We start from the raw sequence: 21626 nt of genomic DNA, 5'->3' as shown, positions 1-21626 counted from the left end.
ACAGAAATCAAAATTTTTGCTAATCCTGGGTTAGCTTAATCGTGCTTTGAACAACCCAGTCCAGGATAACCAAGTATACAGGGTAATGGAATGAATGGCTTTTGTCCTAAACAGGGTCAGGGTTTTAGACCAAAGCAGCTCCACTCCAGCCAAGTTTCTCATCCAAGAAAGGTAATTCACACCCTTCAACAAGTCTACAGACAATACTGAACTAAACGTTTTCACATTTTATTAATAACATGAACTTTCAAGTAACAACTTTATAAGAAACATATTAATTTTTTGATGAACTTAATAACTTTGATAATAATAATTTATAGAACACTGTCAGAGGCTGGAGATGAAACAATTTCATTTAAAAGACAAATCATATTTATACAGCAGAACCCCTCTTATAACAGCCCCATCATTTCAGCCATTTTCTCTTGATTCAAAGAGAACTTCGGTCAGCCATAATACAACCAAATTTTGGTGCTCCACTGGTGGTTAGATTAATAAGGTTCAACTGTAATATACTTGAAATAATAAAAGATAAATGGTTGTAACAAAATCTTGTCTTTTAAGGTAGAATGAAATGCAGAGTGAAATTTTTACAATGAAGATTAAATGGAATGGATCAACTCTAAGCTTGATTACCACCTGCTGTTCAGCAAAGGAGCCCGCGCTCCTCCCTTGAAGTAATCTAGACCGGAATCAACAAAGCGGTGGAAATTGAGCCAAGATTAACTCCAGCTGTCTGGAACAATAACACTACTACCGGTATTATCCACTTCCAGCCTTGGTATTATTTTCAAAAATCTCTACTCATCATATAATGTTATCATAACAACTTTAACATCTAAATTTCTCAGTTCATCAAATATGATAAATGTTACTATATATAAGGCATTTGTTTTTTAGGTACCATGAGATATTGTTGATGCTGGAATCTGACAGTGTATGATTACCAGCAATTGTTAGTAATTACTAAATTGCCACATGTGCAACTAATCTCTTCAGATATCTTTTGTTGTCATCCTCTTGGATGCAAATAAAACTGGAGCAAGCACTGCATTGTTCTCAGTTGAAACCGTAACCAAGAACACATGTGAGAGTTGTGACTAGTAAGTGAAACAGCTGTGCTATATACTGCTGTAACACATGTGCTACCATTTGACACCTGTATATTGAAATGAAATAGCTGATGATACCTGTCACTAAATTATCTGGGTTTGATTTCCTAACTTCGTAAAACCGTCTTAGTGATTACCAGGTGATCATATGAATATAGGCCTAAAACATAGATCTCTAAAATTAATCTTATAAACAACTGTTATCTGCTCTGTTGTTGCCAAGGAAATATTTACCTTGTAATGCTATGACAATGTATGAAATATCCCTATACCCAACAAAAACAAATGCCCAACTCCTCTCTTATTTAACATTTACACAGGTTTTCCCCTACACGAAACTAGGCACTTGCATCCTTGATGCAAATTTTGGCCAAAAATGTTCAAGGCAAGCATATTTAAGCCTGACATATTCTATATTTGTCTTAAAAAAAAGTGCAGTCAATTGAAAATTAAAAAAAAAAAAAACTGTACCTTCCACTTCAAGACTCTAAAATATCCAATGGTTATTAGACTGTTGAACAATATTTTAGAACAAGCAAAGTTGGGAATTTGGGGGCAAATCAAAATTTAGACATTTTAGTCTCAGAATATATTACAAGGATTAGTTTGGTTTCCATTTTCTCAAGCAAATACAGAGAGCTGACTAGGGGATCAGCATCTCCCGCCCCAGACTCCCTAAAGCCAGACACGGAATAATTCAAGTGCACTTCAAAAGGGCATAGTATGGAGGATTCAACCAAATGCTAATTTTTTTGCAGAAATGCTTTGGATAACAAGAAGTTTTGTTTTATCAAATAAATACTTGGGGGGTTAGGTGCTCTATAAACACAGGTTCATCAGCAATCACTGAGGATATAAGGGGTTTGTAAAAACTGACAGGCAATGATGCACAACTATTTCCAAACACAAAAGTTTTTGTTGCTAAACAATAACTTGGAAAAAAGCTTCTTTCTTTTACGAAATATACTTCTAATTTTTGAGGTACCCTGAAAAAATTACGTCAATTCAGGCGCCAAATAGCAACAACATAACATCTTGATATAATCTCTGAATAATACCAAAAGCCCAAGATCTGCTATAACATTTTAAAACACAGGAAGCACACAATCTTGTTGAATAGGAAGAGAGTAAATAAAGGAATGAAGAGAACGAATAGTTAGCCTTTGTCTCCTCTTGTTATTTCTTATGCAACCTTATAGGCAACACTGCTACCCACAAGTCCTGCATAACATAGTAGTGCTAAACTCTTACTTAGGCCTTTTTGTGCACCGCAAATGTTTTTTGGTTTATATAACATTGACAAGGGAGGCAACTCTTTGCCCAAACATTTTGAACGCAATCCAAATATGCGCTTGAATCTCTAAATTTCTTTGCTTCCATGAAACCAAACAAACACAAAACGAAGTTGAAAGATTTTTCTACGACTCGGCCAAATTTGTTTTCGCATACTTTCTCGACAGTCAGATAATTTTAGCGTCTTAAGCAAAGTTTTTTCTCAAAAAACGTTTTGCAACATGATCAAACCGTTGGAACGGTACCAGTCACTTCATCCAAAATGCACTCAAGCTCCCTTCCCTCTCCCACAAGTGCTTTTTTGACATGACAAATTTTTAAAGTCCTTTCTCAGCTCCCAATTTTAAACACAGAATCTCGCTAAAAACGCTTCAGGTATTAACTCATGTCATTTCATTTCTGTGCAGAGATCGGGTGACTCCAGACACCCAAGAAAAACTGTGAACCAGGGGAGGGGTTTGTAAAGATTTGTCTTGTCAAAAAAGCATGTGTGGGAGAGGGAGGGGAGCTCGAGCTGGATGACGTGATTGGTACCGGTTCAACGGTACGATCATGTTGTGAAAAGCGATTTGAGAAAAAATTTTGCTAAAGACACTTAAATTCTCTGACTGTCGTTAAAGTATTAGAAAACAAATTCAGCCAAGTTGTAGAAAAATCTTTCAACTTCGTTTTGTGTTTGTTTGGTTTCATGGAAGCAAAGAAATTGAGAGATTCAAGCAAATATTTGGATTGCATTCAAAATGTTTGGTCAAAGAGTTGCCTCCCTTGTCAATGTTATATGTAAACGAAAAAATTTTTGCAGAGCGAAATGGTTCTCTTCATTCCTTTATTTACTCTCTTTCTTCTCAACAAGATTGTGTGCTCCCTGTGGTCTTGTGGAATCTTTCCAATGCTCTGAAGGAGAGTTTTACCTACTCTAGCATTAAGCATGTAATCAGCATCAGTGTTACACGTGTTATTATTCTAAATAATCAAATGGGGTCAGGTAATAATAAAACATTATCCAGAGTAAACTGATTACAAAAAGTATCTAAAATAAAAAGTCAACTAGGACTATTAGAAAAGTATGTCGAAACCTTAAAGTGTTCATAATAGCTTAACAGCATTACTCTGTCTCTCTGAGTAATGATAATAACCTCTCTAGTCCAGTGTAGCTTGGAAAATCTTCCAGTGGAATACTTCATCGTTATGAACAGAAAAACAATAAAACAACACTTTAGTACAAAAACCCCAAACCTCATTCATGGCCAGTTTTATCAGGATAGGGATCAAGGCCTAACGCTCATCCTGCAAAGCTTTACAGATAGATGACAATGCTAGTGACCAAACTTTTAAAGGCTAAAATATTTCACCCACACTATGCTGTTAGTGGAAAAAATATCGCAAGACTCTTAAGCAAGGAAAAGAAGAGCTATGTTGCAAAGTTTTTTTTTCTGACACAGAGACTTAGGTGAATGTACCAAAATGTAACTCGGTGAATTAGTATAAATTGGGCGATTCCAGAAAATATCCATACCCTACCACGGGTGGCATCTCCGAATTCCGAGGGAGAAGGGCGGTTTCTTGGACTGGAATTCTGAACATTACGGAGGGGGTTACGCAGGTTATGGGGATTACGCAGTTTGGAATTCGAAACGCATGGGGGGAGGGTTTCAGCTCTGAATTTCCAGAGGGGGAAGACAGCGAAATCTTAGCTTGAAATCGCTGATCTGTTAACTTTTCTAGTTTTTTTAAGTCAAGCACGAACCGACCATGGAAGCAGAATAAAGATCAATCAGGCAGGTGTTAGCATTCACGTGGATGAGTGAGTGGATGGGTTGTGCAGCGAGCTCCACATCGAAGAGGCCTTAAAGGTCAAATGAACCAAAATTTAGGCATTTTTTTTTCATTTGAGTTCAATGTGCTCATTTAAGTATAAAATAAACATATTCTGAAGTTTCAAACGAATTGGATGAAGCATTGGGGAGACATTGGAATGTTAAAATCACTGTTTTTTATCCTTCATAATCATAGAGCGGTCGGGAAAATTGTTGGATAATTGTTGGAAATAAAACTTGTGACGTCACTGTTGGTGAGCTCAAGAAATACGGGAAATTTGAAACTGTTTTGGTTTCAAGTTCACAATGAACTTCACCACCAAAACTTAAAAGAGAATGGCTTATAAAAATGAAGAGAGAATGCTTCATGCCCTCGAAGCATTTGCGCATTTGTGTAAGACAGCTTCAAACAAAATCTTGTAGTAAGGAATTTGTTGGGACCCTCTTTCAAGCTTCATCAACTTGTAGTCAAGAAAGATGCGATACCGACAATTTTAACTTCACTATGGAATGTTGCAAGCCAGCAATTGGACAAAAAATAACGAAAAATAAGCGAATAATGCCCGCCAAACAGTGGGTGAACTCCTCAGCCATTTCCCAAGTAAAATAAGGTTTGTATTTAGATCCAAAACCTTCCCCACGAAAGACTCACTGACGCTGAAACGCAACAATGTTCAAGACAACAGTGTCATCACAAAGCAAAGTCTCAGTTCCATTCCTCCAATAAAGTGCACAGTCATTTTGGAAACATTTTCGTGAAGCCATTGACTTTCTTCATACTTTTAACTTTTTTACTCCTTTTCACAGCTCAGAAAGAAAAATTTCCACATAAGTTTCCTTTTTTAACATTTTGTCGATATAAAATGGCTGAAGAAAAGATGTCTAAATTTTGGTTCATTTGACCTTTAAAGTTGATGAATAAGTCGATAGATTAATAAAATATAAAAGAAGTCTGTGTTTCTTTCTGATCTAAAATTGTCGATCAACGATCTTGTTGGGTTCGAAAAATTTGCACCAGTTTCACATTACTAAATGGAACGCCTGACAGATTTGTAGGCTGCATTACTGGTGGTCAGTAGTTACTCAATAAATGAAATTTTCAATTTGGCGGGTGACAGCCAGCACATCATGAACTGTACTTTTGTCTTCCACTGGTATCAATATGATATGCTCTCCTGAAAATATGAAGCTAACGGAAAACAAAAAGTTTTATTTGGTGGTAAGCAACTTCAAGATAACACTCAGAAGGGACAGCTGTGGTGTACTGTATCAAAATGTTGACAAACTTGAGTTGCCTTTTGCTTGACCGAAAATTGTGAGCAGAATTTTCTTGGAGACGGGAAAAAGCGCAAATTTCCTGTTCCTTAGAGGTTTTCAGCAGTCAAACAGGAATTCCAAAGGGTCTGGAAAAAAAACTGGAAATTCCAGAGGGGAGCAGGGGTTAACGATTTTGGAATTCGGAGGGCATGGGGGGTATGAGCATTTTGGAACTTCTGAAGGCAAGGGGGGTTAAAATGCTCAAGCTGCCCGTGGCAGGGTATAGATATTTTCTGGAATCACCCATTATTAGGCATATCCAGGATTCATGAAATCAGATACAAGAGTTCGATTTGCACATGCAGGTTATAAGGAATGACTCTTACAACTTCATACTTTTGTAAATCTCAAAATCCACATTAGCAATTCAATTAATAAACTTCTATCCATAACTCAATATATGCACAACTACAAGCACGAACCAATTCATTTATAACATAGCAGCAACAACTTGTGCACAAAAAAAGATTATATTTGTGATTGACTACAAAGTTTTTACAATGCTTAGTATTTACAATTAAGAACTTGATCACTGTATAACACAATTCAAGACTTTTCATTAGCTTAGCCATCATGGTATATTTAACAATTACCTTATTACATGAAATTTTCGCGACATGATAATTTTGTGAATTTAAGTGACCCAAAAAATAAGTGTCGCAAACATAACATGATGCGAAAATTAAGTGACTCATATTATGTTACTGTTGACACATAGTTCCACCGTTGTGTTTTTGTTAATTTTGACGTTACTGTACCTTTGATAACATCGGTTTACTAAATTCAAGGACATGTTGAAGTAACATTGCTATGGAAATAAATACGTGTTACTCAAAAACGCGAAGTTAAAGTGATTCAAAATACAAAATTTTCGCAAAATCACAGAATTTAAGTGTCACGAAATATGCGCACCGCAAAATCGCGAAATAAACGTGTCGTGAAAATTTCATGTAATAAAGTATTCCATGAGCACATGTCGGATATGAGGTGATAGATAGCCAATGAGGCGCATAGCACCAAGTTGGCTATAACTATCTCATATCCAACAAGTGCGAGTGGAGTAATATTGCTTTATTAAAAACACTCCCAAAATATACATAACTAGACTAAAATAAAAATGTCCCAAAAGTCACTCTTAGGCTTACCATATTTGTAGAGTGTGGTATAATGGCTCAGCCAATAAAAACTCTCAAATTGCATTATCCAATGATGCAGTTTTTAATAAGAGCAATTGTGATATAGCTGGAGTTAAGGTGGCTCCATAGGTAATCATTTATGACATTGCGCCTGCAAGTGTTATGTTTTGAATGATGTTTTTGCATTCGCTTTCACACCTAGTCTTCTCAGACTTATTACATGTAATAAGTAATGATCAACTAGTGTTTTGCTACCATCTCTGTTAAAATTTTGGGATTTAGTCTTAAATTATAAATGCCCAAACAAATGTGTTTTTTACTGTTTTTATGGCTTTATTTGTGATTTTCGTGAATTCCCTTTGGTGAAATCTTCCAAAATTTTTACACCACATTGCTTCCAGCGGGATCCGAATTTTAAACACGAAAAAAGTAGGGTTTGTAAAGGCAGCTTTTTTGATATTTTCAGATTTATGTCTTTTACCGCTGCAAAAAATCTGGTCTTATAGATTTCCCTGAAAAATGAGCTCTGACTAAAGTAAAATATTTACTACCAATCTGCCAAATTTTACGGAATTTCACCAAAGGAAACGTGAGAAAATTCACTGTCAGTTTTGCTTTTTGTGCTCATGTTGACGTAATAAAATATCGAAAACCACTGATGTTTTCCTTTGAGTGTGCACAGATTACTTCCTCAGCGCTCATGTGATCGTAAAACTATAGGGAGCCACCTTAAGTTGCCTCTAACTCGCGTTCTTATTGGTTGATTTATGGCCACACGGCAATGGCTAAACCCCGGCAAACAACAATGAATGTGCTCCCCCATTAACCATAGGTTACTTTGACTTCTCCTTACATTTTGTACCTCATTACTTAACTCCACCTACATAACAAAACACTTTATTACTGGTCCCTTGGGAAACAGTTAGAATCTCAAGTGAACAAAACTAACTGTTTCCCTCCAGACCAGTAATTAAGTGTATGCAATTTATACCATACTCTACATATATGGTAAAAGTATGCATATTTTTTTCGGAGCATTTTTATTTTTAGTTTAGTTTTCTATATTTTGGAGGTGTTATTAATGAAACAATAATTATTCTACTTGCACTTGTAGGATATGAAATGATAATAGCCAACTTGGTGCTAGGTACTTTGTTGGTTATCTGTCTTCTCATATCCAACACATGATTGTGGAATGATTGTTAAATATACCATGGTGGCTCAATAGGAGTTAGACAGGACCAGCAAGTGAGCTGTATTATAAAAAGCCTTGGTTAACTGTTTATCCTAGATTAATGTCAGTTGGCAACTTACCTGTACTTTACTTGTCCTTGCCTGGTGCCTGACATTTCTGTTTGTGCCCAGCTTTCCAATCTTGAGCTTGACATTTCTTCCCACAGTAGTAAACACTTTTACATCCACCACATCTCTTGAAGTCACCTGGCTGACTCTCAAGCTGGCCGCAACCTTGGCAGGGCTGGCATTCAAATCGGATGTTGTCTTTCTTCTCTAACTCAGCAAACTCATGGATAATGCTCATCAGCAGCATTGGAACTATCCGGTGACATGCCATCTTACAAAGTAAGGAGAGTCTGAGGCATTCGGAAAAGATCTCGTCTTCAATTGGCATGATGGTTCCAGATATGAACTCTTCATTTAGGACAATGATGTCATCAAAGAAATTACCCTCCTGATCCTGGAAAAGATTTCCTTTCAGCATTATTTCTCCATTAGGAAGGCACTTGTAGAAAGGGATAGGATTCTTATCACCAGACAAAACGCCAACCAAATGCTGCCAAAACTTGTGACTATCTGTACATGGGCAAGAATCACCACTGCACTTTGCAGGAAAATGGGTTTCTATTTCAATGTCATTCTCAGATTCCTTTGATAATTTACTCTGGGTGACTGGGATGCTTGATTTGGTTTCCTCACAGTTAGTCACCTCCTGGGACTCAAAACATTCTTCATCATAGCTCAGGGTTGCACTGACCTCACTTTCCTTGCCATTAGACATCTCTTGCTCCGATGTGCTTTCCCCTCCATTATTTTCATCAATCATCTCCATTTGCTTGAAAGTCTCACAGCAAGCTTCAAAGAGACACTTCTTGTCTGTTGTCAACATTTTCTTTCTTTTTGCATTTGACAGGAGCCTCCATTTACGCTTGAATTGCTGAGCCATGGTAGGAGCAACAGTTTTCCTCAAGAGATCCATGCTCACATCTTTCTCTGTGAGTTCTTCGGATGGTGTTGATTTTGCCTCATCTTTAACCAGCTTCTTGAACTCTGTTAAAATCTTATTCATCTTTGAGCGAAACAATTCACACAGCTTCTTTACATCTCCTTGACCGAGTTTGCTGCTACAATGCTTTACAAGGGCTTCTCCCAACACAGTGGTACAGGAATTCACCCATTCATTCACATCAAGTTTTTTGTTGACATTCAGTAATTCAATGAACCGTGGAACTGCTTCAGTCTCCGTTGCTGCCGTCATGGGGTTTGTGGGTTTGATTCTCCAATACAGGACAGTAAAGGAATGCTCTAGAAAGGTGTGGAGAGCTTCTCTGAAGCAGTGGCTAGCAGATGTCTCAAAATCTTTGTTGACGCCAAATTTGTAGACTGCATAGAGCAATTTTGCCACGTTCACACGAACACCTTTATGTCCAAACTCGCCATTGGCCTCTTTGTCAAGACAAGTCAACACATTTAGACCTTGGCGTTTCTTTCCTGAAGATGCAGGACTCAAGCAAGTGTCACACTGGCTCTTTGGTGTCAATCTTGCATCAATTGTGCTCTGACCAATGCACATCCCTCTACCCGAGAGATTGCTAAGAGTTGAATCCAAGATGACTTCAACCACGACATTGTCTTCATCAAGAACTTTTCCTGCTGTCTTGTCTCTTTCAAACCCCTGCCAAGCTTCCACCATAACCACAGCTCTTCCAGGATCACCCATCCAAATGTACCATAGGGCTTGAACCTTAGCCATTCCACTAAATCTCTCGTAGTTCAGGGGGTTGGTAAACTTCTGAACTGCAACTTTCTTCCACGATTCAGTCTCCTCCTGGTTTCTACTCCACTGGCTGGCCTGTTGCATGAGCCCGGACATGAAGCTTGCCTCTTCCATCATAGCACCCAGATTAGTCATGTTAAGGGTGGGTGGGCGAGGTGGAAGAGGGCAGTCATGATACAACAGCTCCGACCTTTCCAGCCACCATGCTTCTAGTTCTCCTCTGTGACCACTGAACTTGGTTCGATCAGGCTTTCGGGGACCTTTTCCAAGTTTAGCATCAAAGAATTCCTCCACAGTTTGATAGGGGCAGTTCTTGGCGACTTGTTTGAAATACTCAAATGCGCTCGCTGTGTTAGGGTCAGGGAAGCCCAGGCCCCTCTCCATAGCTTTCTTCTGTAGCGGCAGCACGAACATCGCTGAAACTTCTTCGACGGGAACAGAAATCATTCTGATGGTTCTTCCTCTTGAAAGTTCGATGTGCGTCTGCATAAAACGAAGAGCTTCGCCTTCCTTTAAGTTTGCGTTGCAGAACCCGTCTCTTATCTCACCGCCGACGTAAATCAAGATGTTCGCGTAGTCGAAAATGGGTTTGGAATTTTTCCGCTGTCTTCTAATCATGGCGTATATAGACACATTCCCTCTTCCGTCAACATTCGATACGCATGCCACACCATACTTGTACTTGAACAAAGTTTCGGTGGTAAATTCTGGGGATGAATAATGCCCGGACTCGTAGCCGTCCGGCCGGGAAGCCATCTTGCTGTCACTTTCCGTGAACGCGTGCCTGGCGTACCACGTGAGTATCAATTCCCGCCAAACTTCACTAGTGGGGGTACGTGAGACAGCTATATCGGATAGAGCAATATTCACGACCAGACACTTCCCTAAGTGTAAGTCAACATGTTTAAAATAAGTTAAGATTGTTTATATAACCAGCTGATAATTCCTTCATCCTTTCTATTCGTATATCCTTTCCTTTCGCTTGCTCCCTTCTAGACCCTACTAAGTATCAACAGGGTGTCCGGGCCATCATGCTCTTTGCGCAGGAATATTCAAGATTTTGGCGCGAAAGCCCTGGCGGTGACACGGAGGTTGGGAACGGCCAGCGCGAAATTTTGAAGAAGAGTGAAAACTTTCAAAATGGCTCACGGTATAAAATTCAATTCTAAAACTCTGTCCAAAACTAAGCATGGTGTAGCTTATGTGTCAAATGTGGACGGGAGAGGCAATTTCTCTGTTTGTGGAATCTTCAACAGAGGAGAAAAATCTTCAACGTTGACATATGACCTCGTCAATATTCTGTGCTACGTTGGAGGTGAAATTCGTGATGGCTTCTTCATGGAAAAGTTACGAGAACATGAGTTAGTTCCAATACTTCAACGTAATTTCAGTATGGCTGCAGGAAAAGCAATATTTCAACCAGCTCCCATCGAAGAGGCAGCGAAGCTTTTGGTCGTTTCTTGCTACGAAAAGGCGAAAGCTAGAGGAATTGTTGACCTTTTCGTTAACAGGGAAGTGAAACGCAGTTTTGAATTTTTCGAGCGCGTTTCCCAGTTATGCAGCTACACTGACGAAGAAGAATTTATCATGGCTAAAGGAGGAAGTCAAGTGAAGAAACCTTTCACGCATTTTGACCTTCACCGCCCCGAGTTAAATGCATGGTGGATGGAGAGGTCAGAATTAGAGCATCTAGAGTGTTCCTTACCCCCTGTCCCTATAACATTTCCCGAATCTGGAAAACTCCTCCTCAGTGGCGATAGCATGATTGATTTCATGAGTGCAGCCAGCAAACAAAGGAGCGAAATGTCGACGTGGAAGAAGAAAACGCTTGAAAAGCTAAGCAATCCGGTAAATTTTGACAGACTTTGTGGTATGTCTCAGCACCAGGCTCTGTGGTACACCTGGAAAGGTGATCTGGAGATGGGCATCACTATGCTTGACTCAGCGAAAAAAATTCGCGTTGATCAGAATGCAGGAAGAATGCTTAGTTCAAGGATCCCAGCTGTGGACCTCTTTCTGAGCTTGACGCAGATCAAGTTGGCAAAGATGGGACAGTGTGAAGAACAATCCAACAAAGTTAATTGGCAGCTGCCAGAGGGCTGTGTGTCTGAAACTTGTCATACATCGGCATCAAAAGATGGAGATTATAAGGAGTGCCTCCTTGGAACTTGCACTTTACCATGTGTGGATAAAAAAGGAAAAGGAAAAATTGGAACAGAAAACACCAGAAAATCTCTTATAGCAGCCCTTGCCGTGGTAAGGAATGTTAAAAGTAAAGAAGAGTTGAAAACTTGCCTTGAGTATAATCTTAAAGGGAGTCTGGAGGTCTTTTTACAGCACTCATTTGTGAGATTGTACTGGAAGAACAAACCAACTCTCCCCATGACAGAATCCCTCATTGAAGAAGCAGTGATTAAGTTTGTCGATGCAATTGACTGTGACAATTTTGATCCCTATGATTGGGTAGAATCCTGTGCTGCTATCTTGGAAGAGATGATGGCCAAGTATTGCCACACAAAGCTTTCAGAAAAGGACATCAGTGAGGTTGGACAGCTCTTTAAGGAGGCTTTCAAGACTCAGGTTGTCCAAAAAATCAAAAAAATTGAAGAACTGCCTCAGTACTCAAGCCTCTGTGACAATGAAGCCTCTCTGCACCAGCTAAGTTCTGTCATGCTGGCAAGGGCCATTGCCCCTTCAGTTGCTAGCCATTTTCTCTTTAAATGGAAAACCATGACACCTACTGAGAAGAAGAAGAAAGCACCTACTGTAAGTTTCAATGATCTCCTTGCTGCAACAAAGAAAGTTTATTACAACTATTCAAGGAAGGGAGTTGCCCAGTGTATTAATGAAGACCTCAGCTCCTCACAAGCACGTCCCAAGAAAGAGTGTACATGCAAGGACTTGGCCAAATTTCAAGACCATGTTATTGATTTATTGTCAAGTGGACACAATCCTGTTTCATTTCTGAGTTGTTCTCCACAAGGAACTGTCACTTTAAGTGAAGGGCTGATCATGGACACTTCAGGACAGCTGATTAACGACATAATTTTAAGCTGTGATATGTATATGTACGAGAAAATCATGGACCCTGATAACTTGAAGGAGTTTGCCAATTGCCCCAGACTTGCATGTTTATGCCAGTTTGCCTGCTGTGAGATGTACACCATGCTGAAGGTTAAGCTAGTGATGTACTTTAAGGAAATTTCATGGAAAGAAAGTGCCGAGTTTGAGACTCATTGCTGTGCATTTTGTAAACAAATGGTCAAAGAAGGTGTCACTTTGAAAAAGTGCAGTGCATGCAAAGCTGTTGTCTACTGTTCCCCCCAGTGCCAGAAGAAGGACTGGAAAGCTGATCACAAACAAAAGTGCCATATCCTAATGAGGCCTTGAGGTATGTTGAATTCATATTACATTATTTGTATTGATAGGTATGGAGTTAAATATTAATTTGGTGCTAGTGCCATTTAAGAATCGGGCTCTTGAGTCACTTAAGAGCCTGTCGACAGTGACGCGCTGACCATCGCCTCTGCGAGACGAGGATGCCATATATAGTGCCATTTAGGCATTAGTGACATGCATAGTTGGTGATTAATAAAAGGGTTGGGATTGATCTTTTCTCCTAAAAATTAATATGAATGTGTCTACCTTTACATGTAATCAGGACTCTAAAAAGGTGTCATCTGGTCGTCCAAGACAAGCAGATTTTCCTGCAGGAAAAAATCTTAAACTAAGACTTGCCCAGATAGGGCAACCAAAATTTGAGAGTTAATTGTCCAAAGGGCAAGCTGGGATTCAATTTTTTTTCAAGTCCTGGATGTTGAAGAGGGACTAAACTAATACACGTCATCATTCCCTCAAAAGCTCTCATCCTTAGCATTTTGTGCTAATCTATGTTTAGAATGATACTGGCTCTTTATTTCTGTGATTCATAGCTGGCTTTCATGTGCAATTTTAAAAGTTACTTTACAAGTATTTTCATTGTTGGACATCATCATGTAGGTACCACAGTCATTAAGGTTTTACACCTGATGCAACATAAATTGCCACAAACATCTCACACAGAAAGCCAAACATTGTAGTTCGGAGCTGTTTTATTTTCCCAAGGGAGCACATTTAATGTAATGATGGCTTTTGTCAATAGCAACCTATATTAAATACAACTTTTATCTCTCTTCCCATTTTCTGCTGGTTACATATGTTGTTCTTGTCTTCATATAATAACCACAAACGTATATGGCACTTCTGTTGAGCTCAAGCAGCAAACAGCTACTTAAATTGAAGATCGTTAAGAATCCCTGGAGATCCTTGAAAGATTTTCATCACAGATACAAAGCTGTCATTAAGTTTTGAGTCCACTGTAGCCTTAATCTTCACATCCATGACAGAATTGTTACCTTTTGAGTGAATTGTATCAACTGCAGGCAAGTTCACCTGTAACATCAAAGGTCCATCAAAAACACTCGGCTAGAGGTTACGGCCCTTTCTGACAGCTCTGCAGATAGTTGCCTAAATTTCAGGGTGTTAGTGTTTTACACAAGAGGCAAAGCTATAAAAAGGCAGACAAATATGTAAAAACAGGTAATAAATCATTAAGTTTCTTATACATGTATAAAAGTATCTCTAGACATCTCTGCCAGAGGGCTGCCAGGGAAACTCTTGGACAGCCAGCTGAGCTGAGCTGGCTTTAGAAGAAACCAATTATGATGGTAAATGGTAGGTAATATTAATCTAGTACCAATCATTTGAAGTTCTCACATTCTTTGACATACCGTCCATACATTATTTTTATATCACTGAAAATTGACATTATACCTTTTGGGTATACTGTACTAGTGCAGAAATTTATTCCTTATTTTCCAGGCACTGTCATTATCAAAGCCTAACTTGCAACCAATTTAAAGGTGGCTTTCGATGTTTGATTCCATTGATCAAGGTCCTAAAAAGTCTAAGAACAAACAATCAATTTGTTTGTTCAACATTGGAAAGATACAGCTGTGTGAAAACATTTCTGAAGAATTATTTGTTGCAGTTTATTCAGAGCTGGAATTATTTAAAATAGTGACTAGTCATGATTTTTTTTTTCTGACTTATGCTATTTGTTATCATACACAGCACAATTATTGTTATACAGCTTAAGGCCTGCATAATTTAAGAAGAGTATGCTTTTGAATGTTTATACTGACTTGTTTAGTGATAAGATTTATGTTTTTTAACACAATGCTACATATATTTATGTAAATTTGAAATAGAGATACTGATGGATTAGTCACATTATTATAACTATCCAAAAGTACAAAAGCATCTTGATATAGCCTGAAACCTTTAACAGTTTTGTTAGTTTCTTGTATCACTGATTTACAACTGTAAGAGCACCCATCTGAGTGTCATTGCAACTGATAGCTCTTTTATTTCTGTAATGTTTCATTCAGTAATATGAGATCATTTGTTGTGAGATACATGTGTTTATATCAAGACAAATACTTTGCTGTACTTTAGAAACTTTTTTGTGACTTGGTTCAATACAACACAACACAATTACCATGGCAGTACTACTGAACAATTATTCCATGAGTGCCCGTTGGATATGTGTTGGCTATAATCATCTCATATCCAACAAGCACAAGTGGAATAATTGTTTTATTAAAAACGCTCCCAAAATATAGAAAACTTAACTAAAATAAAAATAAAAACGCCTGAAAAAATCCTGCATACACTTAACATATTTGTAGAGCATGGTAAAATGGTTCATAACCCATGATGGCTAAGCCAATGAAAACTCTCGAATTGCATTATCCAACGATCCAGTTTTTAATAATGAATATATTGCAGTCATTATATTAAGTATAATGTGGTCCTGCTTTGAGCCATACTCAATGTCGCAAAGATGATGCAACACATTTAACTTTTGAGTGAGTTGTAAAATAGAAGCCTGTGAGCCTTTTGGCTAGCAAACAAAAGTCTTCCTCTTCACAGAGGTTTTTGTACAGATTAGTGTCGCAACTAGTGGCAATTCAGTTTCAATTTTTTGGGACATTTCTTTAATTCTTAGTAAAATTTCTTTACAATAAGACTTGAAGTAAAACCTTCCGTTACTAAACCTGGATTTACGAGATATTTCATGTTTGTACAAGTTCGCATTTTCCTCAAAAGAATACTGGGATCAAAATCTATCTATCTTATCTAAGTTGGCAATATTCTTTTGATGGGGGAAGGTGAAATAAACAATTTCCCTAATTATTGTTATAGTTACAACGTGCGCTGTTCCTGAACCCTTCAAACACACATAGAGCTAATGTAAACATCGTACTAAGTTCGTCTGTAAGTTACAGATCCTCGTATTTCCCCTTTGGTTTCTGCAGTATAACCCGCGCGCTTCGCGCTTGGGCCATAAACGAAAACGGTAAAAAAATCGGGTCCGAGAGGATGTGGCTAGTAAGAGGTGTGCATAATTGTGGTGGCGTTGAAATTGAAGATTGGCGAACAACTGGCAAGCAAGCCTCACCACCGTCTTTTACCAAGTTCATTTCCCTTTTACAGCCGGGTTCTTGAACAATGCGGCAGACAGTTAGGAACCGATCGGTTAACACAGTTCCAACCTCCTAACTATGTTCCAACGAAAAGAATTACAAGAACAATCTATTAAAGCAAACTTTCATTATGAACGATTAGTATGAAGGTAAAATTCATGTAAAATACAAAAGCTGATATCTTTTCATACTGTCACTGGCAGATTTACCGTCTTGTCATTTCTGTATTGATCAATATTCAGGATTGGAAACCGAAGCCGATAGTACTTGAGAATTTTTTAAGACAGAAGTTCTCTCATATTTTCATCATTCAGAACAACGTAAATTTATACACCGGTACTTTTACTCAATGACACCGTTTCCTTTAGTCTAAAAATATTTGACTCCTCGTTTTGAGCTTCCTTATTTCAGTTATAATTCCTTTGTTGTTTATTCCGTTTTGCGGAAGTTCTCCTTCCGATTGTTAATTCCTAATGAGGACAGGTTTAATTCAAGGGGTTGGCCTGCACTTAGTATAATAACGGAATTGTTCTGAATGGAATGAACTGATGTTTGACCCTTCTCCCTTTCGTCTGTCGGTAGAAGAGTCATGTAGTACAAGATCCCAGTTTTTGTTACCGCAATCCAAGGGATGTTCTCTTGGTCTTTGGAGTCTTTAAAGTACGTTCCCGGCAGTGTTGTCACTGTACCATCTGAAAACGTATCTTCACACTGTCCAGCTAGCACTACAGCAAAAACCCGCGTGTAAGAACCTAGTTTAAGAACCTGCTGGCAGAAGTTTACCATTTTAATACCCAAAAATATAAGAACCTGTTTAGCCAAGCAAGATCAAGCAGGTTCCTATATGTGGGTTTCAGCTAAATTATAATGAACATTTTAACCAAAGAGGACTTTGAGTTTGCAAATTTCTATTACAAGAAAATACATAATACAGTTGCGAATATATACTGTTTGTCTGTATTTAAGGACCAAACCCATCGAAAACCAAAGTTTATTTATTTTTCTGGTTATCAACAACTACATCTCCTTCATAGAAATTAAGAACCTAATTAAAGAACCTACTTAGCCCCAACTGCCAATAACTAACCCAAAATACAGGAACCTATTTTGGCCAGACTTCAATAGATATAACAATGAAGCAAGGCTGATACTAAAAAATGTGGGTTCTTAAAGGCAGGTTTTTACTGTACTCTAAATCGAATACATATGCTCAGGAATAAAAATACTACTTCTGTGAAATATAAATCTCACTGACCAACAGACAAATGCAGCTGGGCTAGCCTTTAATACTTACAGTAAATCAAATGGCCAACCAACTTAGTCAGAAGGAGAAAGTAAACACTCACGGTAAAATTGAAGTCCTTGTCCTTTTTATGGCTTTCATTGTAGGCCCCACACTTCATTATCACTTCACTGTATGTCTCATTCTGAAATGTGTTCATCGTCATTAGCTAGAACTGATTTTATCTAAAGCTCCCTAGACATGCACGATTACAGGTATACGGCAACTGTTTTCAGTCACACATGTCCTAGATTAATTGCTACCAAGGCGTACATCTGTTTATCTGTGGCAGACTCTGATCTGTTTTGAACGATTACCTTCTTGTTCGTCAGTGCGATGTTCCGATTGTTTTTGTTTAACCTGCCAAGTTTACTGAAACTCTCCAAGAGGCTCTTGAAATCAAGTGATAAAACCGCGTATTCTCACTCTCGGTCATTTAATTATCGATATCTCTAGTATTTATCTTGAACGTTGCTCTACATTCCGTGACCTTGTGTGGCAAGACAATTAACGAGAGAGCTTAGTTTCTCCTGGATTTCGTGCTAAGAGTCGAATAAGCACTTTTAAAAGTTCAACAGAAACTGAGAGACTAATCCGGCCATCTTCAAACTTTTGGCAATCACGGACAAGCACAGTGGGTGAGTCTTAAGGGAGGTCGTACTTAGAGCATAAGAAGAGGGAGGTATAATGACATTTTCTCTCCTTTAGAACTTGGGATACTAAGTTTACCTTAGCCTCAGGCAATGTATTTTATCGTTTAAGAACGCCGACATAACCCATCATCACAGAGTGCCAATAATTAATCATTTCGGTTTGTTTGACCCCTTAAACTATAATTACACAGAGTGTTTTAATAACTGTACGGTTTGTTATGAATAACTTTAATTTACAAGAGGACTATTAGCAAAGCAAACAACCAACCTTTCAGCGACCAAACGACTTAGAGTCGCAGACTTGTTCCTGCGGAAATCGGTAGTGGCTTGGAAGAAGTTCAAGAGGAGAGACGGATCGGATGAGCGCTGTTAATAAGCTGGTTGATGGGCTTTATGTTTGAGCACGGGAAACTCCCGCCTAATACTCGCAGCATTCAAATTCTTATCTCTGCACCTTGCCAGTTAAAAACCCATGAATCTGTATGGGATTTAATGACAGATTTTTCTCACTCTGTGGAGATTCTCGTGAGTCAGTGTGAGGTTTTTCCCCAGCTGATGAATTATACGCCGGCATGGTGTCTAGGCTTGGGTCGCACGCAGTACATTTATCCGGGAGTCTTACTGTGCGATCATAATCCTTGTTACGCGTACTTCCGTAGAAAAAGTGGTTCTGTCTCGCGATCGTGACCAGTTTATTGGATTATGTACATTTTTCAGCTTGCATAACTGGCGGTCTTTCTTCGTGTGCGCATTTTCAGATTCCAAAAAAAGAAAACTAATTTTACAGGTCTCAGTTTTGACACCCATAGAAAATAAAGTGTTCTCCATTTCTTGCTATGCCTTTTCTTCTGACTAGGCTATGATTCATCCCTTGAAGTAATTAATTTTAGGCTGTGTCGTGTTTTGGATTTTTATCCGCCCATAGCCAAACTTTTGTTGCGTGCTGTTACTGAAGTAAAAATATGCATATCGTGCAGTCATTTACACACTTTGAACAATGCGATCTTTGCGGTTAATGGACAAGATTTTTTTTTCTTAGGGAAAGTTAATTCGGTCTGGCGTGTACGTGCCTGTGAATAAATAAAAAGAATAAAAAATAAAGAAATACTGAAAATACGAATACAAATAAATACTAAAATAAATAAAAAGGAAAAACAAACTCGCAAAAATCAAGAGTCGTTTCTTTTTTCAAAGATTTGCTGGCAGTGCAGCGCCTATACAGGTTACCTGTAGTAAGTGGGTATTTTAGATTATGTGAAGGAAAGCTTGGAGCAAAAAAGGCCGGCCAAAAGGTAGCAGTCTTATAATATCACGAAAACGACTGATCAACGCCACTTTGCCATCCACTCCTTCAACTGAACTAAATAGAACTTTCCGTCTCAGTCAGTTTTACTACTGTCATTCCTCATTAAACTAAGTAGAAAACTGAAGATGATTAATGAGGACCGGAAAACACTTCGAAATGGTGAGTTTCACCTACTGCCAACTTTGTTTTTCGAAGTGAAGATGTTTAAATTGAAAAATACTCGATCCACTTGATGTGTAATAAACTTGAGGTCAGCAAGCATCATCTGGCTCTTGTCAACTTCTATCTCCAACTGTTTACTGCAGTGTTGGACAGTGTGTTAGATGCTGGGCTCAAGGCGTACTGTTCCCTACGCAATCGGAAGTTCTCAGTCGGATTGAGAGGCCATTACTATTCCCTTGATCGCTAGGATATCATCTCATAGCCGGCTTATTCACTTAAACTTGGCTTCTACAGTGATTTGAGCACGTGAAACACACAGGGCATGGCATGTCGCGCTGCGCTATGAAACGTTTCTTTCTCGATTCATGTTCAGTTGTTGGATCCAGACCAGTTCCTTTACCCGCTCCGTGTGAGCTTTTCTCCGGAAACACCCTGCAACGGTACACGAGAAGCTGAAACTGCCTGCGTGAGATATCCCGAGTCACTGCTGAGTGCATGGACAAGTGAATGAAGTCTGACTGATCAGTTTTTAATCAATTCTTTATCCAGCCGTCTTTTCTCGGCAAGAATTCAAGTTTGACAAAGGACCAACTCGGAGTTTTGCGCGCGAAGAAGCCGAAAAGCTTATTACATATAGAGTAACTTATGAGCTTCGAAATTTTAGTAAGCTTGCAGATCTTTTTGAGCGCTTTCAAGGCTTGCATTAGTACGAGGAAAGATATGCTGAAGAGTAAAGTCCAATTTAAAGGAAAAAGAGACAAACAGCAATCGTGACCAGTGAGTAATTAAAACAGGTCAATCACGTGATCATGCATAGCTGCCGTAGCTCGGTAACCGAGTGCCCTTAAATCAAATGCACCAGATTCCTTACTTTGTTCTCTTTAAATTGAAGATGGAGGAATTTTGACAGAAGTGTTGTGATATTCATTGTCGGTGGCCAGAATCCTTGTAGGTGTGGCTGTAAAAGGCTAAAAAGGTATTCTAGGTGGTGCCATGGTGAGGCGCTTTTGATCAGTTGCATTGCTTTAAAATTTAAAGGTAGGAATGTTAAGACGCCATACAACTGTTGCGTTACTTTTCTAAAGCTTACAAAACAACTGAGTATTTTAATCGTGCAGTAAGCCAATGACGGAGTATGCTGTAACATTAACTCTACTGAAAGCAGTTTAAACGAAATGACAGCAAAACCATCTTGACACTCAAAGACAATATTGACTTTGATCTCGAAAACTGAGAACGTTTGGCAGCGCATGTCAGGGGCACTCAGAATGCTCCATCCTGGAGCATTCTTCACTTTTTTAGTAAACATTTTAGTTTATGACGACACAAATATTTAACAAGTCTTCTGTTTCAAGCGTCTTATTCAAGTTTTCAATTGTGTCTAGAAAAAAAGAAAGAAGTCTTAGAAGAAAGGCACTTCATCGGTTCCTCGTTTATTTTCCCACGGTATATTCGATCCATATTTACTTTTCTTCAATGGCAAGAAAAATGCCAGCTATTGAGTCTAAATTGGGCCTAAGTGATTGCCCTGTGTTGTGATCTGTTTGCTGCTGTTTTAAGAAAGCGATAAAGTAAAACAGGCAACATATCAAACAAACAGCCTAATCTATTTCTAGACCGAAATCTTCTTAAAGCTTAAGGAACGATTTAGAAAAAAAAATCCATTATAATACACGGCTGAGATCAGACACAATCGCCTGAAATAGGACACAAGGCAGTTCCAAAATACCCCGGATGAACTCAAGGAAAAACAAATTCCGAAGTAGCTTCCCGTTTTCGTACTTCAAAAAAGTATAAATATTTACTGAAAGGTTGAGTAAAGCTAATGAATGTGGCTAGCTGTGGGAACATTGAGGCGTTACTTTCCCACGCTAGGATCGCGTCTTCGAAAGTGTGATGACTTTAGCGTTGTAACTTTATTCTGTAGATGAAAAAAAAAAAAATGCTCAGAGTCAACTGACAAGTCAACCTCTAAGCTTGTGAATGCAAAAGGTCAGTTTATACTGAG

The 21626-nt window shown here is 38.6% G+C and overlaps 2 protein-coding genes and 1 long non-coding RNA gene across 3 annotated transcripts; 1 reads left to right on the top strand and 2 right to left on the bottom strand.

The window, feature by feature from the left end:
* Positions 1-207: 207 nt before the first annotated feature.
* On the bottom strand, positions 208-10444 carry LOC145465289 (uncharacterized). The gene is made up of 2 exons (XM_081449063.1): positions 7990-10444; positions 208-3583 (listed from the first exon to the last, which is right to left on the bottom strand). The coding sequence occupies exon 1, from the start codon at positions 10442-10444 to the stop codon at positions 7997-7999; it is 2448 nt and encodes an 815-aa protein (XP_081305189.1). The 3' UTR covers positions 208-3583; positions 7990-7996.
* A 375-nt stretch (positions 10445-10819) lies between these two features.
* Positions 10820-13107, top strand: LOC145465290 (uncharacterized). Its single transcript, XM_081449064.1, has one exon. It carries the CDS (start codon positions 10829-10831, stop codon positions 13076-13078), a length of 2250 nt encoding a protein of 749 aa, XP_081305190.1. The 5' UTR covers positions 10820-10828; the 3' UTR covers positions 13079-13107.
* A 2580-nt stretch (positions 13108-15687) lies between these two features.
* LOC145465560 (uncharacterized) lies at positions 15688-21039 on the bottom strand. The gene is made up of 3 exons (XR_014041642.1): positions 18419-21039; positions 17562-17642; positions 15688-16940 (listed from the first exon to the last, which is right to left on the bottom strand). It is a non-coding gene; the product is annotated as an uncharacterized LOC145465560 (long non-coding RNA).
* Between the last annotated feature and the right edge of the window lie 587 nt (positions 21040-21626).

This window comes from Orbicella franksi, chromosome 13, assembly GCF_964199315.1.
Source record: "Orbicella franksi chromosome 13, jaOrbFran1.1, whole genome shotgun sequence".
Taxonomy (NCBI): Eukaryota; Metazoa; Cnidaria; class Anthozoa; order Scleractinia; family Merulinidae; genus Orbicella; species Orbicella franksi.
The sequence above is the reverse complement of the archived record's forward strand: the minus strand, read 5'-3'. Positions and strand labels throughout refer to the sequence as shown.